General features: G+C 37.1%; 1 protein-coding gene across 7 annotated transcripts in view; it reads left to right on the top strand.

Annotated features, from left to right (window-relative positions):
* Positions 1 to 18,715, top strand: part of ZEB1 (zinc finger E-box binding homeobox 1) — a 198,160-nt gene that overhangs the window by 119,348 nt on the left and 60,097 nt on the right. For all 7 annotated transcript variants that reach the window (XM_019465207.2, XM_019465206.2, XM_053895865.1 and 4 more), the window contains one exon: positions 15,438 to 15,638. In XM_019465207.2, coding sequence (XP_019320752.1) covers positions 15,438 to 15,638 — 201 coding nt within the window. Of the gene's footprint in view, positions 1 to 15,437; positions 15,639 to 18,715 lie in introns of those variants that run through there.

Here is an 18,715-nt window from a genome sequence, read left to right as displayed (position 1 = left end):
ACTTGTACCAGGCAGTCTCATTCCAGAGATTGTTTTCCTACTTCTCCCTGTAAATGTTGGACTCATTTGGTCTAAATCATTTAGAATTGAAAATATTATGTTACTAGCTGGATCAGAATTGCATTGAATTTATAGATTATTTTAGGTAGAATTGACATCTTTATAATATAAAACCATTCTATCCAAATGCAAGGTATGTCTTTTTCATTTATTCAGATCTTCTTTTTTTAAGTTTTAATTTAAATCCGGTTAGTTAACATACAGTGTTGTATTAGTTTCGGGTGTATAATACAGTGATTCAGCACTTCCGTACATCACCCCGTACTCATCACAAGTGCACTCCTCAGTCCCCATCACCTATTTAATCCATTCCCCTACTGTCTCCCCTCTGGTAACCATCACATTATTCTATATAACTAAGAGTCTGTTTCTTGGTTTGCCTCTCTCTCTTTTTCCCTTTGCTTCTTTGTTTCTTAAATTCCACATATGAGTGAAATCATATAGTATTTGTCTTTCTCTATTTTGCTTAGCATAATACTCTCTAGCTCCATCTATGTTGTTGCAAATGGCAAAATTTCATTCTTTTTTATGGCTGAGTAATCCATTGTGTGTATGTGTGAGTATACACGTGCGCGTGCACACGCACACACATACCACATCTTTTATCCATTCATCAGTCGTTGAACTCTTGGACTGCTTCCATAATTTGGCTATTGTAGGTAATACTGCTGTAAACATCAGGGTACATGTATCCCTTTGAATTTTTATAACCCTCAATAGAATGCTAAAATTTTCTTTATATAGGTCCTCCATGTTTCTTTTTTTTGCCTTCATGGGTCATCTTGTGAGTTATTATTAATAGGATTTTTCCTTCTGTTATGTTTTAGCAAGATATTATTGGTTTATTGGACAGCTATTGATTTCTTCTGTCAACTTTGTAATTAGTCATTTACCAAATTTTCTATGCTATAGTTTTTTTCAGTGATTTTTCCAGAAACATCAAACTATCGCCTGCAAAGAAAACTTTTGCTTTCTTTTTTTGCACTATTTGTGCTTTTCTTTTTGTTCTTTTTGAAAATTAGCATATTATTTTAAAATGCTGTCAGTAATTATGACAATAACATCTTTATCTTACAAATGTCTCTGATACATAATCATTTATCATAATACTGACTTCACTTTGATTTTTATGAAAATGTATCAGCAAGGAATAGTGAATTTTATCAAATATCTTTCATGGTCTTATAGAGATCATATTGTTTATCCTTTACTATGTAAAGATAGTGAACCATCTTATATACTTCCTAATGTTGAATAATGCTTGCTTTATTTAACTTCTAATGTACCACTGGATTTAGTATTTTATTTAACACTTTTATATCAGGGATCACCAGTGAGACTGAGTCTATGAGAGAGAAAGAGAGACAGAGAGAGAGAGAAAGAGTGTGTGTGTGTGTGTGTGTGTGTGTGCATTCACATGCATGTATGTGTGCTCTTTCTCAGATTTTAGTTGACTGCTATTATGTTGGCTTCATAAAAAGAATTTAGGCTCTTTTCATTTTCCTCTCCTTGAGAAAAGCAACAGAATTATCATTCCTTTGAGGAGCTGAAGAAATTCACCTGGGAAAACATCTGGCACTTTTTGGGTGGTTAGGAAGACTTTTGAGGTCTTCCCAAATTTATCTATGGTCTGTCTACCTTTGCCATCTCTTATGTAATTGTATAAATTCTATAAAATAATAAATGTAGTTACAATCACTAACATTTGCCTTGGAAGTTTTTCATTCCAGTTCTTAAATATATTTGCTTAGATTTGTACAAAATATTTGTAAATAAGTCTCTTAAATTCCTTTATAGCTATAATTACTTCTCTGATTGCATTAATATTGAAACTTTGTGCCTCTCAATTTTGTTCTACGATTAAGGGGGCTAGTGATTACCAATTTTATTGATTCTTCAGAGATCTGGCTTTTGGATTGATTTATCAGTTATATGTCTTCTCTACTGGTTGACTCAATAATTTCTGCATTGGTATTTTTATTCAGTCTTCACACCTCACTTGGGTTTTGTCATCCTGCCTGTATTCCATAAGTAATAAGTTATATAAATTAAAAAGCATTCTTTTTATAAATGCATATTTTACCTGTGAAGGAAATACTAGTTATTGATAATTTTGAGTAAATTATTTTAGTTAGATACTTTTCACACACACACACACACACACACACACACACACACACACACACACACACACAGAAGAACCACCTGTCCCTGGGACTGATTTTGGTTTGGTCTGCTAAGAACTTTGCTATTTAATTGTTTCATCTATCTCTTTGTGAGGTCTACTTACACTGGCTGAAATTAGCTCACTGAGTGAGTAGGAGCTTTGATAAGTCAGGGAAATAAGAAGGTAATTTGGGATGACTCTTTTGGGGACATATAGACAGAGGACCATGGGAAAGAGGCCAGAATAAGAACTTAGCACCAGATACAAATCCCAGGAATACTTAATATTAATGTGTAATAAGAGAGGAGAGAAAATAAGAACTAGGATTCTCTGCATGATGGCAGCCCTTTCCCCTGACTTTGCTTATCAGTTTTCATTCTATGAATAGCTTGTATCTGAAGGCATTGAAAACCACCAACCCTTTGCAGAGGTAAATGTCAGAATCACTGACTTTGACTGGAGTTATGTTTTTAAAATATTTGGAGGGGCACCTGGGTGACTCATTTGGTTAAGCATCTGACTCCTGATTTTGGCTCAAGTCATGATTTCATGGTTTGTGGGATTGAGCCCCTCATCAGGGCTCTGTGCTGACATCCTGGAGCTTGCTTGGGATTCTCTCTCTCCCTCTCTCTCTCTCTCTCTGTCCCTCCCTTCCACCTCCCTCCCTCCCTCTCTCCCAAAATAAACATTTAAAAAATAAATCAATAAAAGACTTGTTACAGTTAGATAATGTACACATTGTATATTACATGTTACATTAAATATGCATATTACATCATAACCTTTATTCTATAGTAAAATACATACACATTAATATTATCTATAAATTAGATCAAAAGCCAGATTAACAAATATTTACAATATACCTGGGTATATAGTATTTATAGAAACATAAGTTCCTCTTTCCTGTTGTAACATTATTTGTAGTTTTCTTTGGTGTTGTGGATTGTCAAATGACCTCTCTTTTTCATTTTGTGTGCTTATTTGCCAGTTCTTTGGTTATCCCAATGACAGCTTTGTCATTTTCCTGACTTATTTCTTCACTGAGAAAAAAAATATGGCCCCACATTCAATTCAACAAATAATTCTCTACCTACTATGTGGAAAGTCATGTGCCAGGAATCTCTTCAGGATAAGAAAAACATGTTGAGTGGTCTTGTTACGGTTTTGTCCCAACTGATATTAGAGACTAATGGAAATACTTGTGCAGTGTCTCTACCTTCATATTTCATAGCATTCTTGCCTAAATCAAATTGTTCTCAGTATAGTGCTAACGTGTGAAATACTCTATTACTTAACTGTAATCGATTACTCTTGAAAACATGACTTCAAACATATGTATTTTTCTAGGTGTTTCTTTTTTTTGTCTTTTTTTTTTTCAAGTTAGTTAACATAACAGTATATTAGCTTCAGGAATAGAACCCAGTGATTCATCTCTTACATATAACGCCCAGTGCTCATCCCAACAAGTGCCCTCCTTAATGCCCATCACCCATTTAACCCACCCCTCCAGCAACGGTCAGTCTGTTCTCTGTATTTAAGAGTCTCTTATGGTTTTCCTCCCTCTCTGTTTTTATCTTTTTTAAAAATATAATTTATTGTCAAATAGGCTAACACACAATGTGTAAAGCGTGCTCTTGGTATGGGGGGTAGATTCCTGTGCTTTATCGCTTACATACAACACCCAGCGCTCATTCCAACAAGTGCCCTCCTCAATGCCCATCACCCATTTTCTACGCCCCCCCCCCCCCCCATCAACCCTGTTTGTTCTCTGTATTTAAGAGTCTCTCTTATGGTTTGCCTCCCTCCCTCTCTGTAACTTTTTTTTTCCCCTTCCCTTCCACCCTGGTCTTCTGTTAAGTTTCTCAAGATCCACATATGAGTGAAAACATATGATATATTTCTCTGACTGACTTATTTCACTTAGCATAATACTTTACAGTTTCATCCGCATTGCTGCAAATGGCAGGATTGCATTCTTTCTTTTTGCCAAGTAGTATTCCATTGTATATATAAACCGATCTTCTTTATCCATTCATCAGTTGATGGACATTTAGGCTCTTTCCATAATTCGGCTATTATTGAAAGCGCTGCTATAAACATTGGGGTACGTGCCCCTATGAATCAACACTCCTGTATCCTTTGGATAAATTCCCAGTAGTGCTATTGCTGGGTCATAGGGTAGTTCTATTTTTAATTTTTTGAGGAATCTCTACACTATTTCTCCAGAGCGGCTGCACCAGTTTGCATTCCCACCAACAGTGCAAGAGGGTTCCTGTTGCTCCATATCCTTGCCAGCATCTGTTGTTTCCTGAGTTGTTCATTTTAGCCACTTGGACCAGCGTGAGGTGGTATCTCAGTGTGGTTTTGATTTGTTTTTCCCTGATGATGAGTGACATTGAGCATCTCTTCATGTGTCTGTTGGCCACCTGTATGTCTTCTTTGGAAAAGTGTCTTAATGTCCTCTGACCATTTCTTCACTGGATTGTTTTTCAGGTGTTTAATTTGGTCAGTTCTTTATAGATTTTGGATACTAACCCTTTATCCGATATGTCATTTACGAATATCTTTTCCCATTCCGTCGGTTGCCTTTTAGTTTTGCTGATTGTTTTCTTAGCAGTGCAGAAACTTTCCATCTTGATGAGGTCCCAATAGTTCAGTTTTGCTTTTAATTCCCTTGCCTTTGGAGATGTGTCAAGCAAGAAATTGCTACGGCTGAGGTCAAAGAAGTTGTTGCCTGTGTTCTCTTCTAGGGTTTTGATGGTTTCCTCTCTCACATTGAGGTCTTTCATCCATTTTGAGTTTATGTATGGTGTAAGAAAGTGGTCTAGTTTTATTCTTCTGCATGTTGCTGTCCAGTTCTCCCAGCACCATTTGCTAAAGAGACTTTTTTCCATTGGATACTCTTTCCTGCTTTGTCAAAGATTAGTTGGCCATACATTTGTGGGTCTAATTCTGGGGTCTCTATTCTATTCCATTGTTCTATGTGTCTGTTTTTGTGCCAATACCATACTGTCTTGATGATTACAGCTTTGTAGTAGAGAATGGAGTCTGGGATTGTGATACCTCCTGATTTGGTTTTCTTTTTCAATATTACTCTCTCTGGCTTTTCAGGGTCTTTTGTGGTTCCATACAAATTTTAGGATTGTTTGTTCTAGCTTTAAGATTTCCAGTGCAACTTTGATTGGGATTGCATTGAATGTGTATATTGTATTGACATTTTAACAATATTTGTTCTTGGAATTTATGAGCATGGAATGTTTTTCCATTTCTTTGTGTCTTCTTTAATTTCCTTCATAAGTTTTCTATAGTTTTCAGCATACAGATCTTTTACATCTTTAGTTAGGTTTATTCCTAGGTATTTTATGGTTCTTGGTTCAATCATGAATGGGATAAATTTCTTGATTTCTCTATCTGTTGTTTCATTATTGGTGTATCGAAATGCAACTGATTTCCGTTCATTGATTTTGTACCCTGAGACTTTGCTGAATTTATGTATCAGTTCTAGCAGCCTTTTGGTGGAGTCTTTTGGGTTTTCCATGTGAAGTATCATGTTGTCTGTGAAAAGTGAAAGTTTGACTTCTTTGCCAATTTTAATGCCTTTTATTTCATTTTGTTGTCTGATTGCTGATGCTAGGACTTCCAACACTATGTTGAACAACAGTGGTGAGAGTGGACATCCCTGTTGTGTTCCTGATCTTGGGGGAAGGCTCTCAGTATTTCCCCATTGAGGATGATATTAGCTGTGGACTTTTCATAAATGGCTTTTATGATGTTTAGGTATGTTCCTCTATCCCGACTTTCTTGAGGATTTTTATAAAGAAAGGATGCTGTATTTTGTCAAGATGCTTTTTCTGCATCTGTTGACAGGATCATATGGTTCCTATCCTTTTTTTTATTAATGTGATGTGTTACATTGATTGATTTGTGAATATTGAACCAGCCTTGCAGCCCAGGAATGAATCCCACTTGATCATGGTGAATAATTCTTTTTATATGCTGTTGAATCTGATTTGCTAGTATCTTGTTGAGAATCTTTGCCTCCGTGTTCATCAGGGATATTGGCGTATAATTCTCCTTTTTTTTTTGTGGGGTCTCTGTCTGGTTTGAGAATCAAGGTAATGCTGGCTTCATAAAATGAGTCTAGAAGTTTTCCTTCCCTTTCTATTTTTTGAAACAGCTTACGAAGGATAGGTATTAACTCTGTTTTAAATGTCTGGGAGAATTCCCGTGGGAAGCCATCCGGCCCAGGACTCTTATTTGTTAGGAGATTTTTGATAACTGATTCAATTTCTTCACTAGTTATGGGTATGTTCAAATTTTCTGTTTCTTCTCACTTGAGTTTTGGTAGTGTGTAGGTGTTTAGGAGTTTGTCCATTTCTTCCAGATTGTCCAGTTTGTTGGCATATAATTTTTCATAGTTTTCTGTAATAATTGTTTGTGTTTCTGAGGGATTGGTTGTGATAAGTCCCATTTTCATTCATGATTTTATCTATTTGGGTCCTCTTTTCTTTTTGAGAAGTCTGGTAGGGGTTTATCAATTTTGTTTATTTCTTTATTTTTTTTTTCCAAAAAACCAGCTCTTAGTTTCATTGATCTGTTCTACTGTTTTTTTGGGGGGGAATTCTATATTATTTATTTTTGCTCTGATCTTTATTATTTCCCTTCTTCTGTCCTTGGGATTTCTTTGCTATTCTGCTTCTAGTTCCTTTAGGTGTGCTGTTAGATTTTGTATTTGGGATTTTTCTTGTTTCTTGAAATAGGCCTGGACTGCAATGTATTTTCCTCTTAAGACTGCCTTTGCTGCATCCCAAAGAGTTTGGATTGTTATATTTTCATTCTCATTTGTTTCCATATATTTTTAAATTTATTCTTTAATTGCCTGGTTGACCCATTCATTCTTTTGTAGAATGTTCTTTAACCTCTATGCATTTGGAGGCTTTCCAACCATTTTCCTATGGTTGATTTCAAGTTTCATAGCATTGTGATCTGAAAATGTGCATGGTATGATCTCAATTCTTTTATATTTATTGAGAGCTGTTTTATGACCCAGTATATGGTCTGTCTTGGAGAATGTTCCTTGTGCACTTGAGAAGAATGTGTATTCTGCTGCTTTAGGATGAAAAGTTCTGAATATATCTGTTAAGTCCATCTGGTGCAGTGTATCATTCAGGGCCATTGTTTCTTTGTTGATTTTTTGCCTAGATGATTTGTCCATTGTTGTAAGTGGAGTATTAAAGTCCCCTGAAGTTACCACATTCTTACCAATAAGATTGCTTATGTCTGTGATTAATTGTTTTATATATTTGGGTGCCTTCGAATTGGGTGCATAAACACTTATAATTGTTAGCCTTTCTTGATGGATAGACCCCATAATTATGATATAATGCCCTTCTTCATCTCTTGTTACAACCTTTAGTTTAAAATCAAGTTTGTCTGGTGTAAGTATGACTACTCCATCTTTCTTTTGACTTCCAGTAGCATGATAGATGGTTCTCCATCCCCTCACTTTGAATCTGAAGGTGTCCTCAGGTCTACAATGGGTCTCTTGTAGACAGCAAATAGATGGGTCTTGGTTTTTTTAATCCATTCTGATAACCTATGTCTTTTGGTTGGAGCATTTAGACCATTTACATTCAGTATTATTATTGAAAGGTATGAATTTAGAGTCATTGTGTTAGCTGTAGGTTTCATGCTTGTAGTGATGTCTCTTGTCCTTTGTGGTCTTTACACCATTCCACTCACAGAGTCTCCCTTATGATCTCTTGTAGGGCTGGTTTAGTGGTGATGAACTCCTTCAGTGTTTGTTTGTATGGGAAAACCTTTATCTCTTCTTCTATTTTGAATGACAAGCTTGCTGGATAAAGGATTCTTGGCTGCATATTTTTCCTATTCAGCACATTTAATATTTCCTGCCACTCCCTTCTGGCCTGCCAAGTTTCAATATATAGGTCTGCTACTACCCTTATATGTGTACCCTTGTAGGTTAAGGCCCATTTGTCCCTAGCTGCTTTCAGAATTCTCTCTTTAGCTTTATATCTTGCCAGATATGCCAGACATATCTTCTGATATGTCATGCAGAAGATCGATTCCTGTTGTGTTTGAAGGGTGTTCTCTGTGCCTCCTGGATTTCAGTGTCTGTTTCCTTCCCCAGATAGGGGAAGTTCTCAGCTATGATTTTTTCAAGCACACCTGTGGCCCCTTTCTTCTTCTTCTTCTTCTGGAACTCCTGTGATACAGATGTTATTACGTTTCATTGAATCACTCAGCTCTCTAATTCTCCCCTCATGGTTTAGAATTTTTTTACTCTCTTTTTCTCGGCTTCCTCTTTTTCCATAATTTTATCTTCTAGTTCACTTATTCTCCCCCCGCCTCTTCAGTCTTCACTGTCACCGCCTCTAGTTTTTGCATCTCATTTACAGCATTTTTTAATTCATCATGACTATTTTTTAGTTCCTTGATCTCTGTAGCAATAGATTCCCTGCGGTCTTCTATGCTTTTTTCAAGCCCAGTGATTAATCTTACGACTATTATTCTAAATTCTTGTTCAGTTATATTGTTTATATCTGTTTTGATCAATTCTTTAGCTTTCATTTCTTCCTGGAATTTATTTTGAGGAGAAATCTGGTTGGTTTTTTTTTTTTTTTCTCATTTTTGCTAGTTTTCTGTCCCTTATGTGCTTTAAAAGCTTGTTATGTGTCCTGCACCTGTGAACACTACTATATTAAAGGTGGGTCATAACTGTCCAAGGCCTGGCCCTTCAGGAGGTGCTTTTTGGAGTGTGTTATTTGCTCTCTGTTGTTATGAGTCTCTTTGCTTTTATCTCCCTAAATAGTGATGCTTTAGACCCTCCACCAGGTGTGCTTTGATTTGTTCATTGAAGTAGCCCTGGAAAACTGTTAAATAAACAAACAAATAAAAATGAAGACAAAAACAAAAAACAACAAAGACAAGAAACAAAAACAAAAGCCAGCAGCAGCAGCAAAACAACAGGGTGGGGGCAGTGTTGATGGAAAAGGCCTTATCCCCTACAAAGAGAGAAATGACAGGGATGTGGAAAAAGAAAAGAAAAGAAAGTTGACCTGGCAGAGAAACTATGGCTTAAAACAGAGAGAGGAAAATAAAGAAGGAGATAGAGAAAAAGTATAAAGAGAACAGATTAAATATGTCTGCTTAAACAAACCAAGAACCAGAATAACCAGACTCGAGGAGGGAAGAAATAAGAACGGAAAAGGAAGAGAAAAAAATATGCATATATAATAATTGTCCAAGAATTAAATCTGGAAATGCAAAACCGCTGGGTGCCTGGGAACCGGTGGCAGCACTGGTCTGGAAGAGGGGCTGTATGGTTGGTTAGGGTCAATCTCGCTCTTGTAAATAGCAGTTACCAGGCCCGGAGGGGCGTGGATTGGTGTAGGTGGGTCCCGCCTCCACTGTGGGCCCGCTGTTCCCTGAAGCCCACCTTGATGGTGATGGGGAGAAAAATGGCAACACCCCAGTCTCTTCTCCATGGACAGGGTGTCCCAAACCTCTCTGTTCAGACTGTCCTCACAGTGCCACAGGGGCAAACAAGGTGGTTTGTACTGCTCCACCGACTCCCGCACCTCCCTGGCACTCCGCTGGGATTTAAACCCCGATGTTTTAAAGGGTCCCGCTCGAGCACCCCGGTTCCAGGGAAGTGCTGCTCCGCGCCACCGATATATGGCCTCTGGCTGGCGGGCACAGGCAGTCTTTGCCCTTTAGACGGTTATGTACCTTCTTCCTCTAGTACTCCAGGGAGGGGATCGCTTTCTCCCACTGCGGACTGTGCCTCTGAACTAGTTACTGATCCCGGGGCTGGCTCCCCTCCTCCCCAGGTGCACGAACAGGGCAGTTGACCTCCGTCCCGAGGTAGCCCCGCAGTTAGAGATTGGATCTTTGTCCGTCCTGCGCCCTGGTTTTTCTCTTGTCTCGATAAAGTCCTACACTTCCCCAGCATCTCTTTCATTTCCCTCTGTCTTTCCTCAGAAGGGGATCCCTCCAGTCCATGCCTACGCAACGCATTTTATCTCTCCTAGTTCACAATCCTGCACCTATGGCCTGCCAGGTTATCTTCATGGGTCCCTGGAGACCTCTGTTTCACTCTGCAGCCCCTACTCTTGGAATTCAAAGTCCTTTGGCCTCAACACTGCTGTGTTGCAAGGACGAGGGAACTTCAGGTCCACCTACTTCTCCACCTTGTTGGATCTTCCTTTCTCTAGTTGTTTCTAAATTATGGCACTACGTTAGTCTGACATATATGGAAGAATGTTAGAAGTACAGCAGTCTGTTATTTTTAAAATATTTGTCATGTCTTTTTCCTAAGAGAGATTTTATCTTTCTTTTCTACCATGCAGATGAGTATGTGTTTGATCAGAATGAGACATAGCTAAGCCTGTATTAATGGCATAGTATAAACAGAATTTTCTCTCCAGGGGGGAAAAAAAGCATTTTTATGCCTGAAAATATGTTGAAATATGGCCTTAGCCTGTGGCTTTCATCAACACATGCCACGATTATCACCTGACCAGAATCAAAGACCTGCAGGTTAAGTATGTCCCCTCCTCTTTTCTCTTTCCCTTCATCCCTCCCTCAGTGTCTTCCCCTGTGAGGCCCAACCTGCTGTTCGGAGCTACAGTAAACAGTGCTTGGCAGGGTTCTTATTTCTAAAGCATTTAGATGATCTAGCTCTTACCTTAATGACTGAAGTTGAGATTGTATTATTGCTCTTTTTTGGAACTGTATTCATCTAATTTATTTAATTCTTTATTATAATTGTACATTACTTAAGAAACATGTTTACATGGGAGTTTAATTAGTGCAGTTGATATGGTACTATATGCAGGCAAGTGCTAACAATAGTATGTTATGTGAAAGTCTTTAAAGGTTTGTTGACTATAATGATGATACTACCCTATGGTGTACTGTCTGTTATATTGCAATGAGATTCTAATGGTTAAAATTTCTTATTCATTTGAAAATGTTTTAGTGGCATTTTGCTAAGTATAGAATGCCAGGGCCCCAGAATAGGCTAGACACAAAACTACAAATTTAAGAATATTTATCATTTGTGCAACAATTTTCAGTCAGGAGGCTTTGTACATAGTAGTTAAAGTGTCTGAGCTGTGGAATCAGGCACACCAGGATTTGAGTCCAGCTCTATAACTTAATAGCTAAATAACCTCAAACAGGTTGTGCTACTCTGGGATGTTGTTGTTGTTGTTGTTGTTGTTGTTGTTGTTTTGGTCTATAAAAGGGAGAGATGTAACAATACCAACTTCTTAGGAATTGTAAAGATTGAGCATGAAGATGATGATGATGATGATGATGATGATGACGATAGCAGATACTTCTATAGTCTTTATTGTGTGCCAGACACTGATCTAAGCACAATACATTTTTAAATCATTAGACCCTCACAACCACCTTATGCAGTGGATACTGTTATATCTGCATTAAATGTTAGCAAGTAACACCAACAAGAACTACCACCAAGAAGTCACTGTGTCCTTAACCACATTCTAGTCACAACAGGAATGCATAGAAAATATTACCATTTTAATTTTTTTTAATTTTTATTTTTGAGAGAGAGAGAGAGTGTGAGCAGGGGAAAGTCAGAGAGAGAGAGAGAGAGAGAGAGAATCTGAAACAGGCTCCAGGCTCTGAGCTGTCAGCACAGAGCCTGAGGAGGGCCACAAACTCACAGACTGAGATCATGACTTGAGCTTAGTCAGATGGTTAACCTACTGAGCCACCCAGGAGCCCCCCCAAGTATTACCATTTTTCTATAGAAATTTAAATTCATATTGTATATTGTTAATTATATTGAAAGATTTTTAAAACTGTTTACCTTTTCCAATCCCTTTATCTTTGTTTTCTTGAAATGTTATTATTTTAATTAAAACTCAGAACTAAAAGGTGATAATCACCTGTTTGTTAAGAATATGCCGCCACACTTTAGGGGCGCCTGAGTGGCTCAGTTTGTTAAATGTCCAACTTGGGCTCAGGTCATAATCTCGTGGTTTGTGAGTTCAAGCCCTGCGTGTCAGGCTCTGTGCTGACAGCTCGGAGCCTGGAGCCTGCTTTAGATTCTGTGACTCCCTTTCTCTCTCTGCCCCTCTCCCACTCATGCTCTGTCTCTCTGTCTCTCAAAAATAAATAAATAAAAACATTTTTTTTTAATTTTTGAAAAAAGAATATTCCAAACTTTAGATAAACTATATTTTATTATATTTTTTAGCCAAAGATTTAAAAGTATAGAGGAATGGAGATTGATGGACAGACAGTTGAGGTAACGAACATTTTCATTGGCTACTAGGATTTATCAGGGCCTGCATTATTCTTTATGCTTTTTGTGCTGAGGCTCTATTTTTAAAATTAATTCTGTAGATCAACAAAAGGATGGATCCAGAAACAAAGGGAAGCTTACCTATTTTCTAAGTTACACCAATCAGTATAAACCATTTTTACTGCTTTTTCTCTCAGCTAAGTAACTGTGAAGCAGAAGATAGGAAGAAGCCTTGGAAAATAGTTATTGGTCTTTTTTCCATCTTAGCCAATAAAATATAGTGGTTTGTTTTTTTTTTCAAGTTCTATGCCACATATTCAAAACATGCTTTGGGAAAATTCCCAAGATAAGTATAAACTACATGCAGTCTTTGTGGTTTGGGGTATTTGACTTACAATCTTCCATACCAAATGGCAGCTCATACTGGGGGGGCAAGAAGGAGTTTTGCTAGAGTCCTAGAAAGTGACAGGTGTTCTTGAAGAGTACTTAGGGCTACAGCCAACCCAGGCAGAATAAAACAGGGTGAAGGAACCCAAGTAAGAAGAACTTAGTGTGGCTCAGAGTAAAAGGAACTTAGTGAAACTATAAGGCATGCAAGCAAATATTTGAACAAAAATGCATACATATCTTAAAGACTAATTATAGGGTAATTTTCAAGCCCTAAATCCTCTAAATGTAAATGTATGGTTGGACAATCCACAGCTAACAAAATTGTAATGATAGAACTGTACTACAGTATTAAAGCAAGAATAACACCCGTGGCCAACCAAAGACACTGAAGAATCACTAAACCTTCTCTTCACAAAATAGCATTTCAACTATCCATGTCCAAGCATAGTGACAGCTTTGGAACAGCCTTTAAGAATCATTCCCTTTATCCCCACATACAGTTGCACAATTTACTTTCCTCATTGTGTGGCTGGAGTACAAGGAATTCCCCATGTTTCCGTATCTATTTAATACGTTTTCCCTTTGACTCAGCACTTCCATCTCTACTAATATATCTGACAAATGAATTTAAGGAATGGCCAATGTAAAGATATATTTACAAGAAAGTTTATTATGACATTGTCACTAATGCTTAATCATCACTTGGAAACATAAACTTTATCAGTATAGGTGATTGGTTAAATTCTGTCTGTACAATGAAATGAGAACAAGAGGAAAATGAGAAAGCCTCACATATACTTAAATAGAAGAATTTCCAAGATATGTTAAGTGACAATAAACGAGGTAGGGAACAGTATAATGTGATTCCATATGTGTGTATTTAAAGATGCATAACACACTTATATAGAGAATTTACATTAAATATATATGTATATAAGGTGAGGTCAGCATTTCAATTAAATAGGATAAAGTATATAAAGTGATTGTGTATCATGCCTATTTCATGCATAGATAAATTAATAAAATTTGCTGTTACTGTTATCTTTACAGTGAGTCAAGGAAGGAAAATTTGGGGGAGGGAGCTTTTACTAGTTTTACATGTTTATGTTATCTGAATTCTTGTGAACTGAACATGTATTACATTTATAATGAGATTAGAAAGTGGCTTGCTCTTGGGAAAAAGTTGGAAAAATGTGTTCACACTAAAGTATTAATAACACAACAAAACTTGATATATTTCTTCTGACAAGATACTGAAGAATTTCTAATGTGGGGGAAAGGGTAACTCTAGTACTCTTTGGAGCAGAGGTGTCTTCCTGAGATTTATAAAAGCAGTTTTGGAGATTTTTTCTTATTCCTTCTCACCTTGACATATGTATCCACTTCTGATTGTATTTCTTTCTTCTTGTTGTCAGGTGTGTGTGTGTGTGTTTATATGAGAAGGGGGTATATATGCATATCATTTATACATTCAGGTTATTAACTTCTTTCAAGAATGGTTGGAAATTTTAAGGAAGAAATTGAAAGAATAACTGAAAGTAATTATTGCTTAGTTATCTAAACAAAGCAAAGATTTCTTTTTCTCCCTTCCAGTCTTTGCTTAGCAAATAAGAATCACCTTGCAAACAATTGAAAAGAGGCATTCCAGTGACCATACCCAATGTGGTACTAAATAATTTATCCCAGTAGAGTGATTATTACAAGGACTCTGAAGGAAAAATATTGACTATACTATATTATTTGTTTTAGAGAATTTTATTCTCAACTGTTACTTATGGTTCTATGAGCTGTGGTCATTCCAAATACTTACTTATCTTCATAATGTTGGTGTTAAATTTTACTGACATTCATTAAAGATATGGAAAGGGTGGCCATTTGAAAGCTTTTGAATGCCAGTTATTTTTTTCTAAAATTACAGACTTACGTACAAACATTACTTGAATCATGCCTTATGCAGAATTTGGCTAAATTGATTTGGTAGATTCTTTCTGAATTCAGTGTGGGATTAATATGAAATGCATAGGCCCAATTGACAGCTTAAACATGTCTTTCTTATGGTAAATTTGGTGATGGACTATTGACTTATTAGAAAAGATGAACTCTTTTCTTAATTTTAATGCCTTAAAGATTTGAGGCCCGAATTGTACATAAGGCGTATCACATAGGATAAACTCATTATGGCAGGAGAGAATACTTGATGTAGTGTTAGAGCCCAGTATATAGAACTGTACTGCTAGAGTTCAAATCCTGGCCCTACTTCTTCCTGGCTATATGATCTTGGACAAGGTACCTACCTTCCTAGGTCTTGGTTTCTATTTTTGGTTTCAGGGTTATAAGTAGTAGACAGCAGGTAGATACTGTTTCATAGCGTTGCTAGAAGGTTGTAAGAATAAATGAGTTACTATTTATAGAACACTTAAACGAAGTCCTTTTTAAAATTTCTTTTTACTGAGGTATGAAAACTGATTTTTATGCTAGTTGGTTTTGATTATTTGTTTCTTGTTTGTATTACAGTTACAAATTATAACACTGTGGTAGAAACAAATTCAGATTCGGATGATGAAGACAAACTCCATATTGTGGAAGAAGAAAGTATCACAGACGCAGCAGACTGTGAGGGTGGCCTGCCGGGAGATGACCAGCCCACAGACCAGACAGTGTTACCAGGGAGCAGCGAGAGAGAAGGCGATGCTAAGAGCTGCTGGGACGATGACGGTGGGTTTAATGTTTTGTGTAATATTCTGGCCTCTTGAGTCTTTAAAAAATATATCTTAACTGAAAAGACAACTTTGATGAAAAGTTTGAAATGGTCTCTGAATTTGTCTATTAAATTCAATATAAGGTATCCTCTTACTTACCAGAAAGTAGATCATGAAACAGAATAATAAAGCTATTCTGATTATTTGTACAATATAAATAATATATTGAGGTCTAGTAGTTTTTTTTTAAACCAGAATCCAGCTTTCCATATACTGTGGATATAATTGAACCTACCTTTAATTTCATATGGTGACTTCAAATGAAGAATCTACTTAGAAACCTACAGATTGTATTTTGGTACAGTAAAATTATAACATAACTCAACAAAAATCCACAAAACAGATAAATCACGGGAGTATTTTTAGTGTTTGAAAGCTTCTCACTCTCCCTCCTTCTCCCTGTTCTTTCCCCCTTCTTCCATTTCCCTATATGTATCAGAATCCTGTAAGTACTGTGATTCTTTCATTTGCTGTAAATTTTTACTTAAGTAAAATTTTTACTTTTACTAAACTAAAGCACGGGTGAGTGGAAGGATTAGTGACAGTCACTCTAAGAGAGAGAGTCTCTCTGCTTAACTTACATTGAATGTTTAACATTCTTCCTCATCTGTCAAATGAAGAAAGTGGACTATATAGTCTTTTCTTTCAGATCTAAAATTCCTCCTCTCTACTTTTCCTAATAACCTAATTAAATTATTTACCCTGTCTTGCCAGGATTTAAACAACAGTTGTATAAAAACAGAAGAATGTGGAAATGGCACATATTGTGAATTAGAGGGGTTGGAGATCAGGAATAGGGGCATTGGCAAAGGCAAAGAGCATGCAAGTGATCATATTCAAGGTCAGTCAGAGGAGAAGCCTCCCCGGCAAGAGTTCACATTTGGGGAGGTCATCTAAATAAGATATTAAAACCCAGGCTAGGAATTCTGGAGAAATGAATCAGATTTGCAGGTCAAAGAGTCTGGATACTCTGGTGGAAGCTTAGATAAAATATGGATCTAATAGTAGCACAGAGGACCAGTAGTTAAGATTTCTACAACAGGATATATTTATAGCTGGCAAAGAAATTTTTTTTGAAGTTTACTTATTTTTGAGAGAGACAGAATTAGCATGAGTGGGGGAAGGGCATGGAGAGAGGGAGGGAAAGAATCTGAAGCAGGCTCTGAACTGTCAGCACAGAGCCTGATGCAGGGCTCCAGAGCCTGATGCAGGGCTTGAACTCATGAAACTGTGAGATCATGACCTGAGCCAAAACCAAGAATCAGAGGCTTAATCAACTGAGCCACCCAGGGGCCCCAGGAACTTTTGAAATCATGTAACCAGCCCCCTCATTTTATAGCATTAAGCAGATTCTGCAAGAATGGGATTGCAAACTTGAATAAGACTGTCTCTGTATTGCTTATAGTTTAATGAGTGAGAAGGATAAATAAGTCACAAATTCATTACAGTTTGATGTAGGTATAAATTTAAAGTTCTGTGGAAACATTAAGCAGGAATGTTCAAATCAGAGAGAGGAAGTTAAGTCTTAGAAGAATTTCTGAGTGAAGCAGTGCTGGTCTTGAGTTATAAAGGACAAGTAGAGGTTGATTTGGTAAAGGAGAAGGAAAAGAAGGTGTTTCAAAACAGAAGAAACAATATACATGGATCCATAAAGGTTTGAACAAGTAGTGTTTGCAGAAAGTGAGGTCAGAGGCATAAACAAAGACTGTGAAGGGTGATGTGTGCTAAGTCAAGGAATTTGAACTTTACCCTAGAAGCTAGCTATGAGAACATCATTGATACGCAGTTTAGAAATAAGTCTGATAGCAATATGGAAAAGAATTTTGGAGGGAGAGAGTCTAGAGACCAGTAGCACCTTCAGTAAGGAGGCTATGACAATGAAGGAAAGATGAGACTTTATAACTAAGGAAATGGCCCTTGGAATGCGAATGAAAGGGAGAGATTTAATAGGAATGTAGAAGGTATATAAGATTTGGCTTGTTCTGTGTGGAAGGTAACAGAAGGACTGACATCTCCTAGACTTCTGGAAAGTAAAACCCGGAGAAATTAAATTGCTGACTTATTATCACAGCTCATTAATGGCAAAGCTGTTACTTCTTGTTAAACTATAATACTGAACTCAGAACTTCTGGGAGCAAGGATTTCTTACATGTTTTGTGTCTGGGGCCAGAATTGATCCATTGGTATAGTTGATCCAAAGTGTTAATATGGAAACAAGAAACAAAAAACAATGATTTTTCTGGAAAAGAGGGAGATAGAAGAATGAGATAGAGGGGAGGAAAGAAAGATGAAAAATCAATGAAGAGGTTTTGTGTCTGAAAATGTGTTGGGATAAGTTATTTGAACTAACTCTCTCACTGAAAATAACTAATGGTGCTAGATTTAAAATGAATACGTAAATCTTCTTGAAAGCTTTAAAAGAGCTAACTGGATAGTGAGACATTAACAGATCAAAATCTATGTGAAAACAGGAACCCATAGAGGTAAGCAGAGCACTGCATAGAAGACTCCTTGGCCTCAAGGACATTTGCCCAACCAGGGTAATGTAAGATGTGGTTTTCAGGCTCTGAGAAGAAACAAAGCCTAGGACCACCTAAGAGTTTAATACCCACGTTTAATAGCAGATCCTCCCCCAGTATGAATTATAGCAGATCCTCCCCCAGTATGAATTACATCTTGACGTTATGATGCACTATGGTGAGCTCAGAGTAAACCCTCCTTCCTCAGGAGTTAGCAAGCAAAACTGCCTTGGCCAGGGGTCGGGGGAATGCAGGATTGTCTCTGACAAGGAGTAACCCAGCTGTCCTACAGTGATTTACAGCTTAAATTCACATTACTGTATAGCCTAATAAATCTCAAGCCATAACTGAATTTAAAGTAGATACTTTAAAGTATCTATGCTGATACTTCTAGGTGCCAAGAAGAAGCAAATTCAGATCTGTTGGAAGAACATACCTTTAAACTAGCACTATAGAAATCTTCCAAGTAAGTTACCAAGAAAACAGCAACATGAGTGATAATTATCAGAAACAA

Source organism: Panthera pardus, unplaced genomic scaffold, assembly GCF_024362965.1.
Source record: "Panthera pardus isolate Hobbes unplaced genomic scaffold, ASM2436296v1 HiC_scaffold_6, whole genome shotgun sequence".
In the NCBI taxonomy this organism is placed as follows: Eukaryota; Metazoa; Chordata; class Mammalia; order Carnivora; family Felidae; genus Panthera; species Panthera pardus.
This window is presented reverse-complemented; position numbering and strand designations above follow the sequence as displayed.